The 22,416-nt window shown below is 42.8% G+C and overlaps 1 protein-coding gene across 1 annotated transcript in view; it reads left to right on the top strand.

The window, feature by feature from the left end:
• The window catches only part of LOC126351095 (serine/arginine repetitive matrix protein 1-like), a 70,839-nt gene that overhangs the window by 24,855 nt on the left and 23,568 nt on the right, over positions 1-22,416 (top strand). The window contains exon 3 of the mRNA XM_050002577.1: positions 4,808-4,985. Coding sequence (XP_049858534.1) covers positions 4,808-4,985 — 178 coding nt within the window. The remainder of the gene's footprint in view (positions 1-4,807; positions 4,986-22,416) is intronic.

Genomic DNA, 22,416 nt, shown 5'->3' with positions numbered 1-22,416 from the left:
TATGTCAACACCTATCTTGTCTCAAAACTGAACTATTTTGCACATATCCTTCTCTTGACGGCTACGATGGCCGACAGATTTCAAGCAGCATATGGACATTTCGTAAGCACCGGTCTTGTTTTTAAAGTCCGATACGCCACCCTGACACTACCGCAGCGGGCTGGCAGTATCAGTTTAATTCATGTATATAACCGTGCGCGATCGCTTTATCTCAACTCTATGCGTCGCAAGTGGATCTCTGCCCCCGCCACTTTGACGGGCACCCTGATAGTGGAATTGGCACCACACTCTCTGCATCCCCCGGTTTCTGTAGGACACATTTCACCGGCACTCACCCACATCAGAGAGTTCTTGATTGACTTCAGCTACTTACGGTCAGAACTTCCGACGACACGGAAGCCCGGCACAAAAGACTATTATCGCCTCTATCAACAGCGGCAACCTGTAAATACGGTCGTCCACAGACATCCTGAAGTTGCCTGGAACACCGTGTGGCGAACGGTACACACGCCTTTTCTACCTACGACGGTGCGTTCATTGTGGTACATGGTTGTGAATGGGAAGTTCGCTACTCGTCAGAGGCTACATTCCATACATCTGACGGACGCCCCCTTGTGTCCGACATGCTCAGGAGTTGACTCGGATGCGCACGTCTGACTTGTGCCGCGACCAGCGAGTGCTGGCTACTGGCGCAGCGCATGTTGGCGTTACTCTTGCGGCGATTGCCGGAGTCAGTCTCCCCTGATGAAATATTGCTCCCCGACGACGTATACTTTCCATCAACCAGAACGAACGCCGTTAACTGGCTAAAAGGCATGGCCGTTTACTACATATTTTGCGATGCTCCCAAAGGCACACTCGACTTTTGGTCCCTATTGATGACAACACATGCAGCTTTCAGCCGCCATCCGAAGTACAGAACTCGTTTCGCAAATTATTTAGGTTCATTATTTGCTGATCCTTCTGTTCACTGGGGCGTTCCGGGTATGAGACGCTGAAAATGAAGAAGAATCCTGGAGCATATTGATCCTCTACGCACGGAATAGGGGGGAACCCCTCCCAACAGATGAGAAGTCGACTCGGACGCTCGGCTACGGCAGTTGTAGGATCTTTCTTTGTCAATACGTACACCGAAGAACTTAAGACTTTCTGCCCTGTTTACTACTTCCTGTTGGCATATTAGTTAGAAGGAGATGATACATTTCTGACGGTAGTAATAGCAAATAAGTAACCAAATACATTACTCGTCGTTATGGAGTTGCCTGTATTTTGACAATAAACGAGCGGCGTTCCGTAATGATTCATCCTTTATTTTATTTTTATTTTTTTTTACAGTCGCAAAAATATCTTTGTCTCGGCATATACGAGCATTTTTGAAAAGAATCCCCATGAATCTGCACACACTTGCGCACCGGAGTGGTCGCTTCTGTGGAGTCCCCTGGGTACTCGAACCCAGTTTTCCCGCATTACGCCAGCGGTCTCGGTCGTGCAGGGATAGTCAAAGCGTTTAAGATTTACCTATCCGTGCAAGACTCACGACCAGATGCAAACTTCCATGTATTGTCGTTCCTACGTCACAGCCTGTACTCATACATACACTACTGGCCATTAAAATTGTTACACCAAGAAGAAATGAAGATGATAAAGGGGTACTCATTGGACAAATATATTATACTAGTACTGACATGTGATTACATTTTCAAGCAATTCGGGTGCATAGATCCTGAGAAATCAGTACCCAGAACAACCAACTCTGGCCGTAATAACGGCCTTGATAAGCCTGGGCATTCAGTCAAACAGAGCTTGGATGTCGTGTACACGTACAGCTGCTCATGCACCTTTAAAACGATACCACAGTTCACCAAGGGTAGTGACTGGCGTATTGTGACGAGCCAGTTGCTCGCCCACCATTGACCAGATGATTTCAGTTGGGGAGACATCTGGAGAATGTGCTGGCCAGGGCAGCAGTCGAACATTTTCTGTATCCAGAAAGGCTCGTACATGACCTGCGACATGCGGTCGGCATTATCCTGCTGAAGTGTAGGGTTTGTCAGGGATCGAATGAAGGGTAGAGCCACGGGTAGTAACGCATCTGAAATGTAGCGTCCACTGTTCAAAGTGCCGTCAATGTGAACAAGAAGTGACCCAGACGTATAACAAATGGCACCCCATACCATCATGTCGAGTGATACGCCAGTATGGCGATGACGAATACATGCTTCCAATGTGCGTTCACCACGATGTCGCCAAACACGGATGCGACCATCACGATGCTGTAAACAGTACCTGGAGTCATCCGAAAAAATGACGTTTTGCCATTCGTGCATACAGGTTCATCGTTGAATAACTCATCGCAGGCTCTCCTGTCTGTGATGTAGCGTCAAGGGTAACCGCAGCCATGGTCTCCGAGCTGATAGTCCATGCTGCTGCAAACGTCGTCGAAATATTCGTGCAGATTGTTGTTGTCTTGCAAACGTCCCCATCTGTTGACTCAAGGATCGAGACGTGGCTGCACGATCCGTTACAGCCATGCGGATAAGATGCCTGTCATCTCGACTGCTTGTGATACGAGGCCGTTGGGATCCAGCACGGCGTTCCGTACTACCCTCCTGAACCCACCGATTCCATATTCTGCTAACAGTCATTGGATCTCGACCAACGCGTGCAGCAATGTTACGATACGATAAACCGCAATCGCGATAGGCTACAATCCGACCTTTATCAAAGTCGGAAATGTGCACTCATTTCTCCTCCTCACACGAGGCATCACAACAACGTTTCACCAGGCAAAGCCGGTCAACTGCTGTTTGTGTACGAGAAATCGGTTGGAAACTTTCCTCATGTCAGTACGTTGTAGGTGTCGCCACCGGCGCCAACCTTGCGTGAATGCTCTGAAAAGCTAATCATTTGCAAATCACAGTATCTTCTTCCTGTCGGTTGAACTTCGCGTGTGTAGCACGTCATCTTCGTCAGTGGTGTATATTATTTAAATCCCGTACAGGCGCTACCTGGTATCGGCTGTTTGCTGTTAAAAACGATGGGATGTTCCTCCGGATACTCATGCTTCTCCGACGGAACAGGCACTGAGGCGATTTCAGTCATTATGAAATACATGAAATGTGTTCGCTGTTGTGAATACGGACAACCATCAGCTGTATAAGGGAATGACGACAGTGAAGGTCTGTGTCGGACTGGAATTCGAACCCAGGTTTTTTCACTTTACGTGAGCGGCTGCCTTAATCGTTTGGCTATCCGAGCACGTCAGACCTGCTTCCGTATCTTGTCGTTCCTGCGTCTGTACTCATACGCACATTATGCAATTTCCGTACGGGGGAGAACATTTTAATTGAAAGTCGATGCATGCTCTCGGCGTATAAATACAGAGCCTGTGTTGTTGGAAATATCGGAGCAATGCTCCTTCACACACGCATGCGTGTCGGAAGGAACATCGAACCGTTATTCTTGACAACCGATGCTCTGCGATACCGTATTTTTCGGAGTCTGCCACACCCAGGGCAGGACAATTGCTCACTGTTCCAGCACGTCTACGAAATGATGTGCTCGCAGAGGTTTGTTCATTCTCCCGAGCTGGCAATCATCAGATAGGGCCAAGTCAGGAGAATATTTTGTTTGTGGCTTTACCGTGAACCCTATGTCAGCGATAACAGCCGTGGTTGTCCGACACGTATGGAGACGAGCATTGCCGTGTCCCAAGAGCACAAGGAAACTCCTTATACTCATTTTCCTGGTCGTTTCATTTGAGTCGCACAGTGAGACTCGTAGGAGGTTCTCTGATGTTCTGCTACAACATACGGCCATTTATTAAGGTTACCGGTAAAACGAAATAGATTGTTTATTTCAGAATTGGCTGGCTCTGAGCACTATGGGACTTAACTGCTGTGGCCATCAGTCCCCTAGAACTTAGAACTACTTAAAGCTAACTAACCTAAGGACATCACACATATCCATGCCCGAGGCAGGATTCGAACCTGCGACTGTAGCGGTCACTCGGTTCCAGACTGTAGCGCTTAGAACCGCATGGCCACGCCGGCCGCTGTTTATTTCAGTATTATCGATGACCAAGTGTTGTCCTTTGTTCTACATGTCCGTGATGAATATGCAGTGGGCAGACCTTTTTTCCAAGATGATAGTAGTGCTGTTACGTTCTCTGTTTGTCGACCACTCATGCACCACACGGTACCTCGACTCTCCCCCTAATCACCCTACCTGGTGCCCATAAAAATTGTCTGGGACTATTTGGTAAAGCCTGTGAATGCCCGCGGTTTGGTAACTACACGGCATCTGATCAACAGTAACTTCAGCTAGACATAAAACATGAGAAGAATCATGGGAACCCTCTTGCTCGTCGTATTGAGGCCTTTATCAAGTCTGAAGTGGGTGTTACACGGTATTAGTGTCAGGCCTCCTGGCGGCTGGCTAAGTATTTGTCCGGTGTTCTTATCTGTCCAGCGACCCACATCATTCGGTAACTTTTAGACCACCAAAGCTGTACCGATCATATTCTTTTCGCACCGAATTTTAGACGATGTATTAAGATTCATGTCTGCCGTTATCTTTCCCCTCGTCCCCAAAAAAATATCATGCGCACATTAACATCGTTACTTTTTTTAATTTTGCATCCCAGTAATACAACCGGACACTAGTACGAGTCAGAATAGGAGGAGGGATTAACCCCCTGACTTGGAATTCACATCAAATCACCAACGACAAAAGCACGCTGAGGTGTTCTCCGAACGCTTGCTGTGGGTGAAGAAGACGGCTGTTCAGATGCTTCTGCGAATTTCAGGCACCTAACAGCACGAACATCTGACCGCCTGTTCCTAGAGAACAAGCGCTCCGTCAGCCGGCCGGTACGGTTCTCACTTCTGGGAACAACCACTGATGATCAACTGGAGGTGAAGTTCGGCAGAACTACAGGCAGCTTACTCCCACAACAGGAACTGGATATTTATTCACATTACCATGTATAGTGTTTCTTTTAACACTACAAACTCGCACATATCTTCGATCAACTCGTCCTTTGGTTTATTAAATTTGAAAACTGTTTCCGATTATTCCGTTATGCCTCACTTTGGTACATACATTAGTTTTGAGGAGTTTTCGAGTAGCTACCAGCCGGGGTCAATGACTTGTCGGAATGTCTCTCATTAAGAACCTTACATTCGAACTGAACTATCGAGCATCGCTCTACATGGAAATGGCTCTCTGAGTACTATTGGACTTAACATCTGTGGTCATCAGTCCGCTAGAACTTAGAACTACTTAAACCTAACTAACCTAAGGACATCACACAACACCCAGTCATCACGAGACAGAGAAATCTACATGGAAATGAATCGGTAAGTTGGAATAGGTGTCATATCTCACAAAGTAACTTTTCCAGGAGACACAAAAACTGTTTCACTATACAACGAGTTTAAGCATGGTGTCGTGCAGCTGCTATATAACAATCGGTCCCAGAATGAAACAATATACACAAATACAACATACTTAAGCAGCAGTGTGTGGTCAGAAATCCAAACCGAATATACAGGAGATGACTCTTTTTTCGAACCTAATAATGCTGATGAGGCAACTAGCGTTCTGTTTTCGGCGGAAGGATTGTGTTATGCAAGCTTATATTATTCATATTCATTGTAGCAATAAAATAGTGTGTTATAAGTACATACGTTTATTGATGACGTACTCAGAATATAACTACAATCGAAATACAGAAAAGCAGGCAATTTTCGGTGTGCTTCATCTTTATCTTGTCCAATTTTCGTTGGCCATTGGCAGATACGTTATAAAACGGTTTCTTCTTGTCAGTTATGTATTTTAGAATTTTCTTTACATCATCTAGTTTCTTTTTTATTGTTTATCTCGATGTGGTCTCTATCTAACGAGAGCTTTTATTGGTGAGAAATAAGCCCTTGTTATATCAGACGATGTGTACAAGTATAAAGATCAGTTATCTCCAGTAAATGCAATTTGAATTCAAAAATGGACATGATCACATATCCAACACACATATTCAAATACAGTTATTGTAATGTTACTTATGTTACGCCTGTCGCACAAATCATGAAAATAAGATTACCACCAACTGAGAAGAGACTGCTGAGGAACATTAAAGAAATATTATGTCTCGGTGTACATTTCACAAGTAATGGAAGGAAGCGTTGGGGATACAGACTGTATAGGGGACCAAAGCTTGAGTACGGCAAGCGCTTTAATTTGATGCAGGTCGAAGCAATTACGCAGAGATGAAGCGCGTACACGGAATAGAGTGGAGAGGTGCACCAAAACAGGCTTCATACGGGAGACCACAAGAACAATGTACCTCACTTAACCTCCTTTCCCAAACAGCATTAACCTTTCATTTGGCATAAAGAACCTATAAACGAAAGTTACAATTGATGAAACGTTACAAACTGTTTATAATAATTTTATGTGCTTTGGAGAAATGGACTCTGTGTATGCTACTGAACTGTTGGAAATGGTTAAAATTTCTGTCATTTAGTTACTTTCCTATCAGTCAGAAAATTTACTACCAAAAGGAAGACCTTGCTATGGGATCAAGTACATTAGGAATACTTTTAGAAATTTTTGTTAATCGTCTGGAAAATAAATTCTTCACTACTTGCTCTAACATTTCAAACGAGATAAAATTGTATTGTAGATACGTTGAAGACGTCTTTCTGGTCTTCAAAGGTGATGAGGCTGATTTTCATAAGCTTATAAGAACCCTTAATGCACTGTATATAAGTCCGCAGCTCGTGAATCGTGCGGTAGCGTTCTAACTTCCCACGGCCGGGTTCCCGGGTTCGATTCCCGGCGGGGTCAGGGATTTTCTCTGCCTCGTGATGACTGGGTGTTGTGTGCTGTCCTTAGGTTGGTTAGGTTTAAGTAGTTCTAATTTGAGGGGACTGATGACCATAGATGTTAAGTCCCACAGTGCTCAGAGCCATTTGAGCCATTGCATAAAAATGTGGAAATTATTATGGAAATAGAAGTGGAGGACAACATTAATTTCCTGGACTTGCAAATCATTAGCGTTGAACAGGTATTGAAGATTGATATTTATCGTATGCCGACAGCCATTGACTTGATGATTGCGAAGAATTCATGTCATCCACCGACACAAAAGCGAGAATTTTTAATTACATGTTTTATCGTGTAGCAAAATTAGGCGCCACGAAGGAGATTATTGAGATGGAGACAAATGTGATTATTAAAATAGGTATAGCAAATGGTTTCACTGAAGCAGAAATAAGAAAAATTGGGAGTGTGGTCTTAAAGGAAGTTGAAAGGAAATGTGAGGTTAGTGGAGACCCGAGACGAAGCAGTAAGTATCTCTCTGTTACTAAAGTCCTATGTCAGATAAATTGCTAATGCGTCCGATAAAGTCAACGTTGCAGTGGGTTTCCGGACAAATACAAAATTGCACAAAATACTGTGACACAGCTTGAAGCCATCGATTAATAATATTAGCAGGGCAGGAGTCTACAAGATCAATTGGGGCTCGTGTGCGAAACATTACACTGGACAGACTGGAAGAGATGTTCAGGTCAGGTATCATGGGCATGAATATGCTAGAAATGGTAGCGCAGTAGGGGACCATCTAAGAGAATGCAAGCATTGCTTAAGAAGCATTAACGACGTCTTGTCTGTTGTACAGTGTTGTAATAAAGGCATGATCATAGATATTTTGGAGGAGATTGAAATTTACGTGAGCTATCAGGAGGACATGAATCTTTTGATAAATGTGCAGGTAGCAGGTCATCGTAAATGATTTCTCGATTTCTTTCAAGATTTAATAATGGATAAAAAAGGGCTTTTTATTGTATGTTAAACTTCAACTGCTTTGTTATAAACTGCTTTGTATTAAGGCCGCAATCTAAATATTGTGAAATTCCTTATAAGTTAGCTAAATATTTTGTGCACTCAAAGTTATAATCAGTCGTGAGGTCTTGTAGAGGGAGTATGGTAAGCTTTTCTCTGACAATTGTGGCGTATTTCTTTCACGAGAAACTACAAAGTTCAGGTGTACCTTTGTATATGTTTGCATTTTCATAGTTTTATTGAAAAATAAAATAACATGAAAATTATTTTACTGATTCTATTTCTTAAACTTACGACGCATAATACGATGTAGAGGGCTCTCAGCTTATGTACTGTGTGCTCTCATTACGGCTCCGTAGTGAACCAGTCTCATGTCACGTTATTGATCTACGTCACTTACTGTATTCGACAATAAGGATTGTTCGTCAGTTTTTTATGGACGTCATATACGTCCACTTTAACTACTTTTGTAAGAAGTGGCATGTATATGCGTTCGTTTAGTTGCTCTACTTGCTTTCAGCAAAGCTGAAATGCTGTCCATGGGCTTTGCCCGAAACGCGCCAGCAGAATAAAAGATTTACTACCACTTGTATCTCCTTCATTATAGCAGCCTATCAGCATTTTTAATGTCATATTTATATATATTGTGATTATGGCTGAATACTTCCATCAAGACATTAAGTCTGATCTACGAGATAGAGAACACTCAAACTAGGACATTATTGACCACATATATTGCTATATAGCAACAGTTACTGATGATACTTTATGATGGGACATAGTATTAAGCAGGAGACATCATCCGTATCACTGAACATACCACGTCTTCAGCAGAGAACACATACACTATCTAAAATGAATTTTTCGCTCTGCAGCGTAGTGTGTGCTTATATGAAACGTCCTGGCGGATTACTGCATGCCGGACAGGACCTTTGCCTTTCGCGGGTAAGTGCTCTACCCAAGAGCGACTCACGGCCCGTCTTCATAGCTTTACTTCCGCCATTACCTCATCTCTCACCTTGACAGAAGTTCTCTGCCGAAACTTTCTTTCAGGACCTGCACTCCAGGAAGAAAGGAATGTCATGGGGGTGTAGGTGGGGGGGGGGGGGGGGGGGGTGCCGGTAGAAAATGAGGTACTGGCCGAAGTAAAACTGTGAGGACAGGTTATGAGTGGTGCTTCGGTACCTCAGAGCACTTGCTGTGAAAGCCAAAAGTTCCGGTTCGGCACCTAGTTTTAATCTGCCAGTAATCTGCACAAATAGTATCTGATCAAAAGAATCTGGACACTGATTAGTCAATATTAACGTGGGGTCCATCGACACTGTCCATTTATGGCAGCTTGAACTGTGCTGAGGACCCTTTCAATGAGGTGTTTCGATGTCTGTGGATGAAGGACAGCCCATTCTTCCTCAAAAGTCGAAACCAAAGAAGACAATGATGCTGGACGCGGGGGTCTGGAGTTTGGTCCACGTTCTAACTCATCCCAAGGAAGTTTCATTGGTTTGAAGTAGGGACTCTGGGCAGGCCAGTCAGTTTCAGGAATGTTATTTTCCTCAAACTATTACCACACATATGTTGCTTCATGACAGTGTGCATTTTCATGCTAATAAGATCACTCATCGTCTCCGAAATGTTCCTCTACAGCACTCAGTACGCAATATTGCAGCAAGTGTTCATATCCTTCAGCATTTAGCGTTTTCTTAAGCACAATATTGGGACCACACTGCCACCCCAGTGTCATAACACTACCTTCTCTGTACTTCACTGTTGGCACCTCCCGTGATGGTAGATAACGTTCGCCAGGCATTCGCCAAACCCGAACCTTCCCATGGGACTGCCGCGGCGTATGATCTAATTCACTCATTTCCAGCCACACACTGTCCATTCATGTTCCTCTTTACCCCAACGTCGCTTAATACTAACTACCTGCCCAACTATTGTACTCCATTATTTTCAACTCTCTTCGCACAGTCATTGTGCTTGCTGGACTGCTAGTAGTACTCTAGACCTCACAAGTGATCCCTTCCACTGATTTCGCGTGACTTCTTTTTTCAGTCTCCCTCTGCATTATTCGATGCTCGCTCTCAATCAGTACATGAGGTCTGCTTCGTCTAAGGTTATCTAAGGTTGTTCATCGCCTTTCCACTACATAAACACATTCCCAAAAGTCGACCTTGACAGCTTTAGAATGATTGAGATATCCCTTAGGGATTTGTCACTCGGGTGGCATTCAATGAGTAGCTCACGTTCGAAGTCACATATCTGTCCTGAACAACGCATTATGCCATTAATGCTTCTCTGCTGACAGCGCAATCCTCCTCGCGTTCCTTTATACTGGTAGATTAGCCTCTCGTAATATCTAGTACTCAATTCCACACTACGTGGGGGTATCAGGATAGTTTTGACCAGATAGCGTCTCAATGACGGTGCTGTCAATGGAACCGTAAATTCTAATTTTCCTACTTTCTTCTGATCAGAAAGTACTGTGTGTATGTTTGAAAATTCGAAAGGAACTAAAAATAATACAGGAACAAAGGGGAGGTGACTGAACCTGACGGTTGTTAGAATCTGTGTCATCTTTGCTACACAAAGAAAAACAAAAACAAAAAACCACTTCTACTACACCGAACATCTCCCATGTAAAATCAATGTGGCCTTTGAAAACACTGTCATTAAAAAACTGAGTGCGCTTATCGAACAGAGTTCAGAATGTCATTTACTGAGGAGGAATCATCGCCAGATGCGTAGGATGAGTGACGGAATCAGCTCTGTTACAGACGGTTGTGGCTTTGTTCAAAACTACCAGCTGACCTTCAGTATAAACAAATTAATACTCGTATCATACACACGAGTAGGAGAAAAGAGCCAATATTGCTTCGTTACACCCTCGCGTAGAAAGATTCTGCAATGAATCAAAACCGTCAGATATAAAATGGTATCTTTCCGGATCATTTCAGAAAAGAACACATAATTCTAATTGGGAGGAAAGAACACTTCGAAGAAAGTGATTTAAAGGACAATGAGGATTTCACTCACAGAAGCGTCGGGAGATCTGATATCCTTCCCAGGTTATATTAACTGAAGAGGTAGAGAAGATTCAAAGAAGTGCAGACCTATAGTGATTATATATATAGAAATACACAGGTTAATAATCGCCAAAAAATAAAAATCCTTTGTTTCGCATCCTCCGAGTATTGACAGACTTGGGAGACAACGTTATAAACGGTTGTACGGTCTAACAGAACTGTAAAGCCTACCAAGGGCGTGTCATGCTTTCAGGAAAACGTGATTATTGGAGAGAATGCTGCGGTTTCCTCTCCACATTGCGAACGTCCAAATACGCAATATCTCAATAGATTTCCTGTTTGCAGGTGTAAAAACGCTGACTCAGGGGACAACTTGGACAGGAAAACCGTCACACCCGGAAACCCATTTAGCCACGTGTTCAGTGCGACTGTAGAACAGTCGGCTATTGTCTTGCCAGAATGCTGTACGATTTATAATTCGAAATCCAGTATTAAAATCGAGACTCCTTCATAGACTTTAGAGGTCTGGACTGCTATAACATCAACCCCATGCTCCAGTCAGTGTGAGTGCATCTGAAGAAGAAGCTTAGTAACTGGCTGCATTGTCTTTCCCGGTAGCTACAGGCGCGAATGACTTGTAATGTATACCGTCTGGACTGCAGTCAGAGTTTGTTTGAAACGAGCGTAAACACAGGAAGGAGAGCAATGGAGCTGCAGTGAAACCGGCAGCGCACGTCTGGCATCGTATAGCGACGCGACACGAGTAGTCCGCGCGTTTTATTGAGCAGCTTTACCATAAAGAAGGATTTCCACTACAGTCCCTAAAATCGATTTTGTTTTCGTCAGTCTCCTGACTGGTTTGGGGGGTTGGAACACTTGCGGTTGGAAAACTTGAACGGAGTGACATTCGCATGGAGTGGCACTGGCAGGGAGCCTCGGGCTCTTGCCGGCCTAACCAGCCTTTCACAGGTACAGGGACGCTAAGAAGTCTAGCAGATAAGCCTAGCTGCTCGTGCAAGCTGGCTCGCGCTCACGCCACAGAAATGAGCAATGTATCGCTTCAGGAAAACTCATTAACACGTTTCAAGGCAAATTTATTTTTAAGACTTTTATTAATGAGAAATGACAATTAAATTTGAAGTCTCTTTTTGATACCTTGATGATGAAAAGAACGGGGGACAGCTAAATAAAAACATAATATTTCTTATGGCTGTTGCAGCCTGTAGTGGACTTCTGTTCAGGACGAAAGGTAAATTGGCAAATTTAATCTCATTACAATTTTATTTAAACGTTAAATATAAAAACACAGAAAGTCCATTAATATTGCTTATTTTGCCTTTCAGTAAAAGGTCAGTGACTGTTACAATTTTTCGAGTAATGCTAATTCAGAGACAAGCTCTTAAGCTGAAGTCTGCCAATGAGCTTCTATGGCTGGATTTAGTTCATTTCATCGCATAAAAAAGCTGCATGTACATGCAAGTCTAAACATTGGCACAATCGTAGCTGTTGCCTTGTAAAGCCACGAAAATTTGCTTTGTGTAAACAGGAGTCTACGAGACTAATTTTGCTACGAAACTAATCAAGCAAAAGTCACACTGTAGGTTTATAAATTCTAGCTGTAGTATAGTTTTCACACTGTCAACATAACCCGAAAATCAGTGAATCTGTGCAATCCTTTGCAACCTGAAAAGCAGTACGGTAACATGATCTAACTGTAGATTCATTCTTGAGAGTTCCTTCTGAATACATAAAACATAAATAGTGAAAATTTTGGGAGACATTTGTTGGGAAACGCTTGTTTCTCTGATCCTGTATGACGTTCACTTTCGTCAGCCATATTGCTTAAAATAAAAGTGGAGTTCTAATACTTTTTTCGTTTTTAATTTCTGCACTTCGGCTTTGCATGGAAATCTATTGTAATATTGTTGTAAACTTAATTTTTTGGCGTAATCAATGTTTTGAAGCATATTAATAGAACACTAAACGTATCAAGACACCATCGCAGAGAATAAAGATACAGACTAGGCATACTGCACTGATACGTAGATGTTGATGTGTCTGACCGCTTTGAAGTTCCTAACCCAACCATCATGCTATTTTTCATCCCTTTAAAAACAGCTGCTCTAGATTTTTAGAGGAGACTGCACACTAAAGGTTCATTTTGAAAAAAAGACCTTAATAAATATTTCACATCCTTGTAGTATTTACTCTTAGATCCCAAAACGGTTTGGCTGTATTCAAATTACAAGTACATCTAAGAAATGTTTGAAATGCTGGTCGCGTAAGGAGATGTGGCACCCTAAGAACGCCAAACATATTTTTTGATGTCTATCATCGTCAAATAAAACCATCTTTCCTCCAGCCTTGGGATAAACTCAAATTGGGAAATACAAGTTGAAAGATTTCCAGGAAAACTGAAGCGAAACAGTTGGCAGCCATTCGCTGGAAACCAATTACTTTGCTCGTTTTCTGCGTAAAATAAATTTAGGGAGTACACTGAAGTCCTGTTCAACACAGTCGAGGAAATAGGCATCGGCCTACAATCGGATATTCCTACCATTGCACCTCCTCAAGAAGACTGTGAGTAGATTTGTATTCAGAAAATTCAAGAAAAAAGGCTACCCTGATCTTGAGATGACAATAAGATGGTTCAAATGGCTCTGAGCACTATGGGACTCAACTGCTGTGGTCATTAGTCCCCTAGAACTTAGAACTACTTAAACCTAACTAACCTAAGGACATCACACACATCCATGCCCGAGGCAGGATTCGAACCTGCGACCGTAGCAATCCCACGGTTCCGGACTGCGGCGCCTAGAACCGCGAGACCACCGCGGCCGGCATTACAATAAGAAGATTCATATAAGGAGGAATGGAAAATGTTAAGTTGCCGCTGAAATTTAATGGGCTTATGTCTTGCAGCAATTCATTTTTCGATAAAATGTTAAAAACCATTTTACCACAAGTTCGTTTTTCGAAGTTAGTGCCAACTTTTTATAATAAACATTAACCAAGCTGAATGAAATTTTTGCGTGAAGTAGTCTTGATGTGTTTACATAATTGTATGCATTAATATGATCGAAAATGTAATTTTTTATTCTGTCATTACATTTATGTATCGATAGTTACGTAAAATTTGAGGCTCAAATTTGAAATAAACACTGAAAATAAATTATTATTATTACTCATAAAATGAATGCACAGAATCATTGAGCTATGTATTGTGAATGTACCTACAAAATCTGGCTATGAAAACTGTGGTATGAGTACCAAAAGCTGATTTCCAAGAATACCTTTAAAACCACATTAAAAATTAAAAACTCGAAAACCTATGAAGCTATGGACTTTAAAACTTGGATACCGCTACATCTTCACATAATAGACACGATTTTAAATTTTTGTTGCTGTCGTCAAAGTAAAAGAAAAGTTAAATTTTTTTTGGTGGAATCTCTCCTCAAGCAGCGTGCTATATAAACTGTATGTTCGTGTCCGGAGTTACGCTTATTCTAATTGTGATCATTTCTCACTGGCCACTTGACCATCTTCTTCTGTGCGAATGCACAAACAGTGCCCGAACTCTTACGGGAATTGGCCACGCGCCGCTAGTAATGAGTATAATGGGTGGGGGCGCTACGAATGTAGTGCGGGACAATACGTTGAGAATGTGGGTTTCGCGGGAGGCGTGCCAGAGATAAATCCCTGCAGTGGCTCAGATGGATAGAGCGTCTGCCATGTAAGCAGGAGATCCCGAGTTCGAGTACCGGTCGGGGCACACATTCTCATCTGTCCCCGTTGACGGACATGTCCGAAAGAACAGATACCATCTTAGTAAATAAACAATATTAGTTTAACAGAGCTCTGAAAGACTTGCGAAGGAAAGACGGAAGCAAAAACGGTTGAAGAGTGGAGTTAAAATTTGGGGCGAAAGGATAAGAGTGACAAGATTCGCTGGTGGCATTGCCATCGTCAGTGAATGTGAGGAAGAATTACAAGATGTGTTGAATAGAATGGGCTACTGCGCATAGAATACACACAGAGTAAACCGAAAAAAGACGAATGTAATGACGAATGACAGAAATGAGATTAGTGAGAAACTAACCATCAAAATTGGTGACGACGAAATGAAGGACTTCTGCTACCTTGGAAGCGAGATAATACAGAATGGACGAAGCAATGAGCATTTAAAAACTGAACTAGAAGAGGCAAAGGACACGTTCCTGGCCGAAATAAGCCTATTATAGTATCAAAAATCCGCCTTAATTTGAGGAAGAAATATCTGAGAATATGCGTTTGGAAGTGAAAACCGGAAAAGTAGAGTATCGAAGGGTTGAATGTGTTGCGTTGCAAAAGGATAATGAAAAAAATGTGGACTGATAAGTTAAGAAATGAGGAGATTCTTCCCAGAATACGCAAAGAGAGAAACATTCGGAAACATTGTCAAGAACAAGGGACTAAATGATACGGCATGTCTGAAGATGTCAAGGAATAACGGCCATGGTACTAGAGGGAGCTGTAGAGGGCGAAAACTGTCGGGATTGGGAAATATCCAACAAATGAGGACGTTGGATGCAAATACTGCTCTGAGATAAAGCAGTTTTCACAGAGGAGGAATTCGTGACAAGGCACATCAAACCCGTAAGGAGACTGATAGTGATGACCTCGTAAAAATTGTCGCAGTCGTAAGGTCGATGAAATACTTATAACTGTGATTACACACTTCGTTCTATATTGTGGAAGTTTGCGTGACACATGCACTTCTCAAATTTCAGGTTGTTTGTTTTTAATTTTTCTGAACTGCTGTTCCTACTCGCTCAATTCTAAATCAATGTGCTATTATGTACTACTCATTGGTATAGATAAATTAGTTTAAGATTTCCGGAAAGCGTTTGACATGGTTCCCCGCTGCAGATTATTAACAAAGGTTCGAGGGTAGGGAATAGATTCCCAGATATGTGAGTGGCTTGAAGACTTATCAAGCAGCACAGCCCAGTACCTTGACCTCGACGGCAAGTATTAATCAGAGACAAGGTGTCGGTAGGAGTACCCTTGGGAAGGGTGATACGACTGCTTTTATTCTCTATACACATAAATTATCTGGAGGACATGGTAAGCAGCAGTATGCGGCTGTTTACTGATGATGCTGGGTGTACGGGAAAGTATCGCCATGGTTCCACTGTAAAGCAGATTGGGTATACAACACTACTTCGATCCATTCTCCAGTAACGCACGAGTGTTTGGGATCCTCATCAGGTCGTACTAAACGAAGTCGTTAATGTAATTCGGAGGCGAGCTGCTGGATTCGTTACTGCTAGGTTAGATTAACACGCGAGTATTACGGGGATTCCTCGTGAATTCAAGTGGGAATACCTGGAGGAATACGAAGTTCTTTTCGCTAAATACTACTGAGAAAATTTAGAGAATCGGCATTTCAAGTTGTCTGCAGAACGATTCTACTGCTGCCAACGTACGTCTCGCTTAAGGACAACAAGGATAAGACAAATTAGTTCTCCTACGGAGGCTTATAGAGATTCGTTTTTACCTCGCTCTTTTTGCGAGTGGAAACGACTGGTATTGCTACCATGTTCCATCCGCCATGCATGATACGGTGGATTGCGGAGTATGTATGTAGTTGTAAATTATTATTAATACATTAAAGTATTCCAAATATTTTATTATTAATACTTGTATTATTATTGTTGTTGTTGCTACACAGAGACTTTCAAAATGAATTTCCGGTTTTTAAAGCTTTGTAGCATTTATTACAGCCAAATTTCGAGTGTAAACAATACGGCAAATGAAAGAGCAAGTCAAACAGTTTTTGTTACGAGTATTCAAGTGACCACCGTTCACCACATGGTACACATCGAGTCGATACGTGCCAACTTTGCAAACGACGTGTTACTGCATGACGATGAAGATTTTCTAGATCGTTCGTCTTCAATGGTGTATCAACACTTCACCCAAGTAGAAACTTGGACACATATATGAAGGGCTTATTTCAATAGTGCTACAAGTGCATTACCTCCAATTTTCTGCCTATAATGCTTCTGAAATTAATGATACAAACAAACAGAAAGAAACGTTCATCTCCAGCAAGAAGCCATATGCTTGAATGTTTCTGGTATCTCAATTGCAGATTTTTAGCGCTCATTTAACTTTAGGACTCTGTATCTCTAAATAAACAAAAATGGGCTTGTACCACTATTGAAATAAGCCCTTCAAATGTCCTCTTCTGAGAGTGAGTGAACCTCCACGATATGGTACAGTTACAATGAGAGGCCGGCCGTTGTGGCCGAGCGGCTGTAGACGCTTCAGTCTGGAACCGTGCGACCGCTACGGTCGCAGGTTCGAATCCTGCCTCGGACATGGGTGTCTGTGATGTCCTTAGTTTCGTTAGGTTTAAGTAGTTCTAAGTTCTAGGGGACTGATGGCCTCATATGTTAAGACCCATAGTGCTCGGAGCCATTTGAACCATTTAAACAATGAGACTTTGTCATAGACAATGTTTTTATGTGCCGCATCCCGCGGTAAAGTTTACGGGCCTATCTTTTTTAAGTGAAGCAAGTGCAACTGGTGTTTTTTTATATCGATGCGCCACAACGAGGCTCTTTCCTCAACTGGACGAAGCTGTTCTTTTTTCGGCAGCATGATGGTGTGCCACCGCACTAACATAATTCAGTATACAGTTGGTATAATGGCGTGGTACCCGATCGTTGCATTGTCCACAATGGACCGGATGACAGAGCTTGTTTGCATGTATTCCTAAATTCACCCGACCTAACGCCATGCAGTTTTACTTTCGGGTGTTCATAAAGGATCTTGTGTATGTACCTCCGCTACCAGCTCATCTATCCGACTAAAAAAACACGGCTGAAGCAGTTGTTGCAACAATTACTTCAGACACACTGATCAAAATTTGGGAACAACTCACCTGTGATGTGATGTGTGCCGTGTGACGAATGGTGCTCTCACTGAACTCTTGTAAGAAAAACTGTCTGAGTTGCTCTTTCATTGAAATGTATTATTTACAGTTGTAAGTTGACTGTAATAAATGGTACAAAATCTTAACAACCAAACATTCATTTCGAAACACCCCGTGTTAAAATATTTTATATACAAGGTGTATCAAAAAGAACCATCCAATTTAAAAAAAAAATCATAACTATTGTGTTATTTGAGATACGTGCGTGAATAGCATACTTTTGTTGGAAACAGCAAACTCTCGTGTTTTCATGGTTCCCCACTAGGTACCAGCAGTGTATTCCCATTTCGGTTCTAGTAAAAATGGTGTCGGGACAACAGAAAGCGCTTTTTGTTCTGCGGTTTGTGCGGTGCGTGTCAGTAATAACTGTTCAGCGTTACTGTCTTACTAATTATGGTGTGAATCCTCCTACAGCAGAGGATTAGACGATGGCATGGACAGTTCCGAGGAACAGGTTGTTTGTGTAAAGGCACATCGCCAGGCCGTCCCCGAGTGTCTGACGCAGACGTCGACGCATTCGCGATAGTTTCACAAGGGGTCCGCTGAAACCCGTTCGCCGTGCAGCTCGACAGCTCAAAATGCCGCAAATGTCCCTCCCGCATGTTTTGCGTCGACTTTTACACGTGAAACCATACAACAGCTACTGCAAGCTCTTTGTGAAGGTGACAAATAACAACGTGTGGAGTTCACCAATTATGTGTTGGGCAAGACGGAGGATGACAGTTTTCTTCACGCTTAGTTCAAATGGTTCAAATGGCTCTGAGCATTATGGGACTTAACATCTGAGGTCATCAGTAGCCTAGAATTTAGAACTACTTAAATCTAACTAACCTGAGGACATCACACACATCCATGCCCGAGGTAAGATTCGAACCTGCGACCGTAGCAGCCGCGCGGTTCCGGACTAAAGCGCCTAGAACCGCTTCTCCATAGCGGCCAGCCTACGCCTAGTCTTTAGTGACGAGGCAACATTCGATTTAAATGGAATGGTAAGCCGTCATATTGTGAGAATATGGGGTACGGAACAACCACACGAAGTTGTACGACATGAGAGGGACTCTCCAAAATGTAAAGTGTTTTGTGCAGTTTCAGAGGAAGACGTGTATGGTAAATTTTTCTTTACCGAGAACACTATTACAGAAAGCACATATGTCGATATGCTTTAGAACTTTCTTTTGCCACAGTTAGAGTCAGATGGCGTTACGGAGATGTTTAGCAAACTCAAGTGGCAGACTCTGCAAGAGAGGCGCTCTGCATCGCGGTGTAGCTTGCTGTCCAGGTTCCGAGAGGGTGCGTTTCTGGATGAGGTATCGAATATGTTGCTTCCCGCTTCTTATACCTACCGAGGAGATCACGAATGTAAAATTAGAGAAATTCGAGCGCGCACAGAGGCTTTCCGGCAGTCGTTCTTCCCGCAAACCATACGCGAGTGGAACAGGAAAGGTAGCGACAGTGGCACGTAAAGTGCCCTCCGCCACACACCGTTGGGTGGCTTGCGGAGTATAAATATAGATGTAAAATTCGTTGTGTATGTTCATTAGTTTCAGCAATATAGAAGCGCCAAATCGGATGATCCATTCTAGTGTTATTGAAATCTTAGCCACATACGACACGCCCGACACATCAAAAGTGAGTGAGGCAACGAGTTATGGTGGGGTGGGAGAAGATGGAGACGGTAAAAAAACTGTGAGCCCGCGCCCCAGAACCGATCCCTGGATCGGCGCCTGCGCGCTGTACGGTACGAGTGCGTGGCGTGGCGCTCTCGCGCCTGCCAGCGGCCACGCGCGGCTCCGGCGGCAGGGGCCGTGAGAACGCTGCCGGCTACCCGCACAACCCGCGCGCCCCGGGCCGCCGCGCCGTTGGCGCCTGCAGAACTGTACCGTACCGGCCGCTGGCTGCCTGCTGCCTCGCTCGCCCGACACGATCACGCTGCACTCGCCCTTGGCTGATCACAGAGCGCGTGTGCACCACCTCCTCCACCGCTCCACCGTCCCGACACCGGCTGTCTGCCGTCGACATCGGTGGCACGATATTGCGCCGGTTCAAATGGCGTTCGAGAGAACTTGACAACGAACCATCTTTTGAAAGACAAATTTCTTCGTTATTTCCTTGTAACGAAACAATTATAAAATTTTTAGAAACTTCCTAGAAAATTTTTCAAAATTTTCGATGCATTGTCTCATTTAACATTAAAATCTTTTACAAAGTGGTAACTAGCTTCGGTAGCTTAACTACCATCTCCAAATCGCATGTGGTATTATACCATGTGATCAAAAAGTCAGTAAAAAATGGAAAACTGAATAAATCACGGAATTATGTAGATAGAGAGGTACAAATTGACGCACATGCTTAGAAGACATGGGGTTTCATTAGAACCAAAAAAAGTTCGACAGATGGCGCTTCATCTGAACAGAATAGCAATAATTAGCATAACAAAGTAAGACAAAGTAAAGATTTCAAAATTTTCGAAAATTTTCGATGCATTGTCTCATTTAACATTAAAATCTTTCACAAAGTGGTAACTAGTTTCGGTAGCTTAACTACCATCTTCAAATATGTGGTATTATACCATGTGATCAAAAAGTCAGTATAAATTTGAAAACTGAATAAATCACGGAATAATGTAGATAGAGAGGTACAAATTGACACACATGCTTGGAATGACATCGGGGTTTAGTAGAACCAAAAAAAGTCCGACAGATGGCGCTTCATCTGAACAGAATAGCAATAATTAGCATAACAAAGTAAGACAAAGCAAAGATGATGTACTTTACAGGAAATGCTCAATATGTCCACCATCATTCCTCAACAATAGCTGTAGTCGAGAAATAATGTTCTGAACAGCACTGTAAAACATGTCCGGCGTTATGGTGAGGCGTTGGCGTCGGATGTTGTCTTTCAGCATTCCTAGAGATGTCGGTCGATCACGATACCTTGCGACTTCAGGTAACCCCAAAGCCAATAATCGCACGAACTGAGGTTTGGTGACCTGGGAGGCCACCAAATTGTATTTAAAAAGGAGAAAAAAGAAGAGGCTTGTAAAGAGTCGTAAAAATTTTATTCCAGGACTATTCGGAATGTAAGGTCCGATCGGTCGCGAAATAAAAACCACAGCGAAAATCAAAACTGTTTTGTTTGCAACAGTTTGCTACATCCTCCAGCTACTTCTCCACATAGTAGCCGCTCCGAGTTTGACATTTCTCGTAGCTTTCTATCAAGTTTTCAATACCTTCCATAAAAGTCAGCCGCCTATGCTTGCCGCCACTTCTCTACGCTGGACTGCAGTTCATTTCCTGTGCCAATATTTTTACTTCATAGCTAGCGGTTCATGTGAAGAGAGATTAACATAAGAGGGAGTCATGTCCGGGCTTTATGGTGGGTGATCAAATACTTTCCAACATAAAATGCTGCAGGGGCAGATGCATCACATCGGGCAAAAACTCGCAGCGTGCACTCATATTTGGCGTGAGACACTATTGTTCAAGGTAGTTTGACGTTTTCATTGTGTGCTCAGAAGGGACAACAGCAACGTGACGCGAGCGACAGACATACTAGAGACACTCTTCAACATAGATGTGCATAGCTTCATGGAGTTTCCATTTCGCGACCTATCGGAACTTACTTTCCAGACAGCCCTCGTACACTGAAACGTCTATGTAATTATTTTAGTTACAGTCATTACCTGCAGACGGAGATTTGCCGTGTAAGTTGTACTTTCAAGTCAAATGTAAAAGATAAGTAATTGACATCAAGTACAGCTTACATGGCAAATCTCTGTATGTAGTTACTAACTATAACGAAATTAATTACATAGATGTTTCAATATATAAAATTTTCACGGCGCTGTACAGGCTGCTTGCTTCTATTGCTGTCGCAGACAGCATTGTAAATCTCTGTTTGCAGTCACTGACTGTAAAGAAAACAATTACATAGATGTCTTATTGTTTCTGAAGATTTAAAATAAGAATGCTGTGGACAATGCGATAATGTTACACACTCACAATTTCATTTGAAATACTACTTGTGATCTGAAGATGGAGCCGGCCCCTGTAGCCGAGCGGTTCTAGGCGCTTCAGTCTGGAACCGCGCGACCGCTACGGTCGCAGGTTCGAATCCTGCCTCGGGCATGGATGTGTGTGATGTCCTTAGTTTGGTTAGGTTTAAGTAGTTCTAAGTTCTAGGGGACTGATGACCTCAGATGTTGTGTCCCATAGTGCTCAGAGCCATTTGAACCAATCTGAAGATGTTAGTTAAGCTACTGAAACTGGTCATCACTTTGTGAAAACTTTTTATGTTAAATGCGAGTGACACAATCGATAGCAAAATTTTGAAAAGTTTTATGGAAAGTTTAAAAAGCTTTATAATTCTGTATTAGGCTATCACCTTTCGATCACTTTCTCCTATTCTGACAAAGTCAGGCGTACTTAAAACAATATATCGCGTTTGATGTGCTTAAGCCACAGCGACCTTCAAAACTAAGGAGTCAGCATGACTGACTTGCAATAGGTGGGCTCGCTTTAGTTTTCTTCCACAATTTACGTGGTAGGTCACGTGCAGACAACT

Source organism: Schistocerca gregaria, chromosome 1, assembly GCF_023897955.1.
Source record: "Schistocerca gregaria isolate iqSchGreg1 chromosome 1, iqSchGreg1.2, whole genome shotgun sequence".
Taxonomy (NCBI): domain Eukaryota; kingdom Metazoa; phylum Arthropoda; class Insecta; order Orthoptera; family Acrididae; genus Schistocerca; species Schistocerca gregaria.
This window is presented reverse-complemented; position numbering and strand designations above follow the sequence as displayed.